This window comes from Leptidea sinapis, chromosome 45 (genome assembly GCF_905404315.1).
Source record: "Leptidea sinapis chromosome 45, ilLepSina1.1, whole genome shotgun sequence".
Taxonomy (NCBI): domain Eukaryota; kingdom Metazoa; phylum Arthropoda; class Insecta; order Lepidoptera; family Pieridae; genus Leptidea; species Leptidea sinapis.
The window spans coordinates 3,847,828-3,854,578 of NC_066309.1; the positions used below are offsets into that span (position 1 = coordinate 3,847,828).

At 31.6% G+C, this 6,751-nt stretch overlaps 1 protein-coding gene across 2 annotated transcripts; it reads right to left on the reverse strand.

The window, feature by feature from the left end:
- Positions 1–397: 397 nt before the first annotated feature.
- Positions 398–2,477, reverse strand: LOC126977525 (androgen-induced gene 1 protein-like). 2 transcript variants are annotated; one of them, XM_050826383.1, is made up of 3 exons: positions 2,228–2,477; positions 1,824–2,135; positions 398–1,592 (listed from the first exon to the last, which is right to left on the reverse strand). In XM_050826383.1, the coding sequence occupies exons 2-3, from the start codon at positions 1,968–1,970 to the stop codon at positions 1,035–1,037; spliced, it is 705 nt and encodes a 234-aa protein (XP_050682340.1). In that variant the 5' UTR covers positions 1,971–2,135; positions 2,228–2,477; the 3' UTR covers positions 398–1,034. The 2 variants fall into 2 exon arrangements, with proteins under 2 accessions (XP_050682340.1, XP_050682339.1); XM_050826382.1 differs by having other exon boundaries at positions 1,824–2,477.
- Between the last annotated feature and the right edge of the window lie 4,274 nt (positions 2,478–6,751).

A 6,751-nucleotide genomic window follows, 5' to 3' on the forward strand; every position in this document is an offset into this window, starting at 1 on the left:
TTATCAAAGGGAATGTTCCAAAGAGCTGTTTTACCGGATTCCTGCCGCCGAATACCACCTTCGCACGACACGCCACATATAAGATCCTCACCATTCTGGATGCATGGCAGTCCTCCACAGTGTGGTTTTTAAGTTGCTTCTTCCAAGCACCACAAAGCTGTGGAATGAGCGGTATTTCCGGCATGATATGACATGGGTACCTTCAAAAAAGCGTGTACAAGGCCTTAAAGCCCACAAAACTCCTGTGATTCCTCTGGTGTTGCAAGAGAATATAGGTGGCATTAATCATTAAAAACTAGGTGACCCACATGTCTTTCCACCCCTTTCCATAAAAAAAATCAACCACAACTTGCTGCTCAGTTTATTAAAAAAACAACATAAACAATGAAACACCAAGAAGATTTATAACAAATTTATTGCGATTACTGTAACAATAACAACTGTATAAATGAATGGCAAGTTTTTTCTAGCACTGGAGTATTAATAATTTTATTTTAACAATCATATGTTGGTACATGATCAACTTATATATGTGTATTGTTACTGGATTAAGCCAAATATCACATTTATAATTACTAAATTTGTGCTTCACAGTTTGTTTCTTATTTAATATTATTGTAAGATTATATTATTGAAAGTGCAAAACAACTACACAAGTTGACTAATAAATTAAATAAATAATGTGCTTGCTACTATACTTGTTACTGTATCAAAAATAAATAATAAATTCATAGTCTTAAAGTAAATTTACCTAAATTCCCATATGTTTTGATTTCACCTTTAAATCTCAAGGCACAAATTATAAATTTAGCTAAGTATTATTTGATTTCAATAAAATGTTAATAATTTGAAACAATGTGTCGAGTCTTATTAATTTTATAATCTCAATCTAAGAATTACATGATTTAAAAGCTTGAAATCACAACACATTGTGACAATTCAAGATGTAATTACATGTACACAATTTGCTACTCGAAATGAACTATGAACAAAAAAAAACCATTTAAAATATATCATGAAAAAAACGAAGCATTTCATTTGGCCTTCTTTTTGCCGGACCGTACAGTGGATTCTATTTCTTTTGACCATACAGCTCTATTAAGTGTTTCACCAAATGTGTACAATGCACAAACAAATGCAAGGCTAAACAGATGAAACACTATTCTCAAAGGCCAGTTTAAAACTGAGAGAATAGGGTACACCCAGCTTCCAGTCTTAAAATATATTATGTGTACCCAAACAGCATAACCAAGCATAAAAAATGAAAGTGTAGAAAGTCCTATTTTTCTGCGAGGATACATTCTAAATGATGTAAAAAGTTCAATTAAGGTACAAACAACAATATTGGAATGCATAACATGATTTAACCAGAAGGGGAAGAATTCGTCCATAACTTGTGGCAAGATCAGCTCTCTATCTACAGCATATATTCCCCAAAATGTTATTCCAACAAACATTGATATTGGGAATGCAAGCGAGCTGAATATTGTGTCCTTCAGTCTTCTTATGAGAGGCTTTTGGGATTGGGCTGCCTCATTAGTTCCAAACAGATCATTTAGCAATGCTACAGTAAAGTAAACTGTTTGTAGCATCTGAAAATTAATCAATATGAATTAAAAAATCACTATCACACATGTAACTATACACCGATTGCTCTTACCAAGCATCAGAAATATTATATCAAAAATTGAAGCCTATAAAATCACATCAATACATTACAATTTAACTTGTTAATTATATTTTAAATATCACTGAAAATAAATATCATCCTTTCTTTATATTTACATTGTTTAAAAAATAAAATAATAATAGGAAATACTTACAGCATTCAGGTATGTCAGATATTTTAATTTACCTCCGAATGGAGTTGCCCTAATGAGGGAGCTTGGGGCTTGGACATACATAAAATCATAATAACAGCCATAGGAAAACTGTAGCAACCCAAAAAGATGAAACAATATCTTCCACATCCTCAGGAGGAATTCAAATCAATAATTAATGCAAACTTTCATTTACCACTTTCAAATACTAGGCGCTTGAATTTTGGTCTACTTTAAAAACTCTTATTGCAAATTATAAAGCATTTTGCTAATAGGCACGTTGTTCACCAAAGTAACTGCTTTTAAACTGTGTACCTATAAGTAAATCAAATAATAATTTTCAAAAGTGATTAAAATTTAAAGAAAATAATTGAGAACTTCGATCGTTATTCTGTTTAACAACTCACGACAGCTTACGGCCAACAAGCAACAGGAAGTCAGCAGCAGGCAAGGCAGCCCCTACTCTTAGCAAAACTCTCAAAAGCGATTCCGGTTTCACTCAATTGTATGAAAAGTGTTCTGTTATTCAGTGGTGCAGTGCTGCAGTCATTGATAGATGGACAGATGACGGCTATAATCCTGTAAAAAACAGAGATAGCCGAAATCCACTACGTTATAAGAAACTGTTCGCTTTCAATCTCAGCCGGATTAAACTTCGTCGCCTCAAATCTACATACTACAATTGTATTTGTATGTTTGTATTTCAAACTGTCAAATCTCAATGCACATTTCATACATATCTAAGTTTCAATTTTTACTTTGGCAGTCGCGCATTTTTTACGTAGTATTTACATCCTCTTTGCAAGTCAGGAACAAAAATGTCAATTATTGTTTTTGGAATTCCAAGCGATTAACGATATAAACAAAGAGAACATATTATTATTTTACAGACATAAATTTTAAGCCTTAACAAATTGCTAATAAAGCTCGGCCAACTGAAAATGTACGTAGATGTCTAGCTGTCAGGCTTAGATAATTTAAACGGCTAGATAGAGCGTCTTGTTGTTAGGCATGACAACAGACCAGGATCATTACTTTGGTGTGCCTGACAGCTACGTCTTACACTCGCGATACGCCAGTCACTTTGTTTTAGTACGCGTGCGTTTGCTGAAAATACAGGTTAACAGTTCGCTGCTATTTTTTCGATGTTTTCACACGTGTTACTTTCACAGTTTAAAACTTATCGTTAAAAAACAATTCTAATTCAATTGATTTATCTCCGTATCGGTTAGTCTACACTCTACAGAGTCAACTGTCAAGGTACCTTTCGTACTACCAAGTACTGGAATTGTTGAAATTATGGTCAGTGTAAGTAAACACCACCAAGATCTGATATTAAAATTAATAAATAAATCACGCATATTATATGTATACATGTATAGGTAATAAATTTGTTATATTATATGTTACCGGCCAAACCCAAGTTTTTAATCTACAAAAATAATTTACAACACAGCAACAAATGCGATACAAAAATAATAATATGAGAATTATGGGAAATTGTGCGAATTTTTTTTTTGTGGTTATTGATATAGTTCCCCACCTCAAAGTTATGCATATATTTTATAACAATTTTTTGTGAATTATAAATAATTTGATATTAATAAACTTTATTAAATTAACGATTAGATAAAATCAAATAAGTATTATAATTTCACAAATCAGCTAGATACAAGTTTTATAATCTTCTACATCATTACAAAAATAAAGTTTTTTTAAGTTAAAATGTTACTGATTGTTAGAATATAGGGTAGTGGAACCATTAAATGAACGATTAAGCTATTTCAACAACTTTTAATAGCTTTCACTCAGTTATTTCATGATATTGATGCTTGCTGGCTTTTGTTTTTCATTCTATGTATCATAAAGAATTGACTGATTAAAAAAAAAGAATTTTCTATATCTACTATACTTTTTTTAAAGTGGCTATTTGTAAAAAAATAAGGAGCTTACCCTTTTAGTTGAACAATGAGCCCTAATTATGAAAAATTTGCACCCAATAGTTGAACTAACATTTTGATAGACAATATGCCTTGTATTAAATAATATATTTTGTATGTTTAAGAGAAATAAAAAATGTTGCCAGTATTCTACATGTTCTTTTAAATTATTTATCAATAAAACAAAAAAAATACAGCTATGACAAAAAGAAAAGTAAAAAAAAGGAAAGGACGGCACTTCGCCTTCCAATATTCTTACAGCTTCTTCGAGAGAGCTCTGTTCATATAATATGTTTTCTTTTCTTTGCGCAATAGACAACACATTCTATTAAAAGAAAAAAAATTTTGATTGACACAATACCTACTTATCCGTTCACAATATGGTAAAATAAGTCCTAAAATTGATCTTCTTTATGAATAAAGAATTGAAATTCGTTCATTATTTGGGATAAAGTATCATAAATTGAACGAATAAAATGTGAATATATTCCTTAGTTCAACTTTTGGGCATGAAATATAAAGTTGAACAAGCAACAAAATAAGGCCCTTAAAATAATTAAAAATGCGAATAATGGAAATATGTATTAATATAATCAATTACCAATATATCAAGATTTTAATCCAACCAAAATCTCTCAAATCTACCAGTAACTCTTTCTTCAATCTGACAGAATTCTTAAATTTGGGCACTCACCTTAAGTACGTTTCCATATAAACCTATTTTTTGGTGCGAAACACTCATGAAGTGACTAGCTGCGAGCGCGTCCGAGCTATGACTATCGATGTTGTTACGAAAACACAAAGAAAAAATATTGCTTTATGCGGGAAAAAATAATCCACAAATCTAAGTTGCGGAGTTTTTTTTATAATTTTTGAGTTTTCGCTCAAACGTTCATTTATTGTGGGTCGTTCAGCTTTTGGTGACACTACCCTATATCTTATGTATGTACCTACGTTGTAGTATAATGATTGCAAAATTATGTACATAATTAAGACTTAGTAATTACTCTTCACCACTAGTCGTCTGGTTTTCGTCTACAACTTTACTGGTAATGATGTCATGAATTTAACATATTGTAAAATTTTTCGATTCTAAAACACTTTCCATGGCTGATTTGAACGTTGCTTCTTATTATTTTCGAGATTTCTTTTTCATCCATCTGAAATAACACGACCCACGTAATTCCGTGATAAATAACACTGAATAATAATTTTGAAACGTATTCTAAGACTGACGATACTTTATTGTCCCAATAAATGTATTTATAACTGAAATTATTGAAATACTCAAAATAAATAAATGTCACACCTACCTTGGTTAACTCGGTGAAAATGTTTCGCGCTCAAACATTGAAAAGTATTAATTTTCAAGCAACGTAAATAATATATTACTTAAAAACTAACAACTAATAACTAGTGGTACTAGTTAGTATATGCTTTTTACAACTTAAGGTCCCAATTTTAAGAAGAATGAATTAATTATCATAAGGCCGCTTGTTCAACGACAAATACGCCGCACGGTTAAGAAAATGACGTGTCGTGTACAAGAGGTCTTACACAGTCGCGCGTTGCCAGCAAAAAGGAAACATGGCCGGCGAAACAACAATTCACTTCAATGTTTGAATCTCGCACGTAAGATTGTAACGTGTAACGTACCACACCGTCATACACCAAAAGAAGCTTAATTGCGCTATTTGAAGGGTCATTTTAAAGAGTCTATCTGTTGTCCTCCAAATGTCATATCACAGAATTATGTTAGTCACATAAATAAGCAATAGACCAGTGTCAATAATTTTTCAAACCAAAAAAAATAATAGTAGGATGAAACCCATTACAAATGGAAGAGAATATAACAAAAATGAAAGGAAAAATAAATTACGGGCGATCTGAAGTTGGGAAGTGGAAAAGAGGGGGTGATTTAGGGTAAAAAACGGTTTATCTCGATTTCCGGCAAAACTCCAAGTCCTATGGAAATAAGTGAAGTTGTAGGTAATAAAAAGATCTACTTTTGTTTTTACAATTTTTTACATAACCTCAAAATTCAAAAAACCAAGTTATTGGTTTTTTCTTATTTGTAATCCATATTATTGCTGCTACGAAATAACATGTATGAATTCTCTATGAAACGCCTTTTGATGGGCTTAAAGTTTCCGAACATTTACCATTGTAATTTATATTTTTTTTAAACTATCGGAAAGTAAAGATTTTGACGGGTGAATTTTCGATTGAAAATAAGGGTTCTTTTTCGATATTTGAGTCAAAGTAAGGTGAAAACACTAAATATTTCTTTTCGAATTAATTACAGTGTATTTGGGACATAAAAAAGTAGATTTTCACCAAATTTCGTGCAAAAAATTAGTTTTGGAAAAGATAAAATTAAAAAGCCAAAAACGTAGTTTTTTTAATTTTTCACATAAATTTTGAGGTTATATGAATAATATGTAAGTACAAAAGTTGTAGATCTTTTTGTTACCTACAACAATACGATTTGACTTTTTTCCATTGGATTTGCAGTTTTGCCGGAAATCCAGATAAACCATTTTTTACCTTAAAACACCCCCCTTTACCACTTCCCGACCTCAGATCGCACGTAATTTAGTTTTCCTTTAATTTTTGTAATATTCTCTTCCGTTTCCAATGGGTTTCATCCTACATTTTTTTTTTTCAGTTTTTATCATTTTCAAAGGTCTACAATTCTATATTCTGTGGAGTGAGTTCTTACCTGCAACTTTGTTCTATTAGAACTACAGGAGTACAAGATATACGAGTAGGTACGAAACTGTAGGTAACACTGTGCATTTCTTAATACATTTTAAACACTTTTGTAAAATTTTTTCCTCATCATGGTTTCATAGGCGAAGGAGTAAGTAAGGGTATTTCCTTCATATTTCAGCTGTTAAACAATTACGATGTATGAAACACATCCCGCTGATAGACGGACAGCGGGGTAATAGCAACAGGGTTCCCGATGGTTTCCTTACATGTACGAAA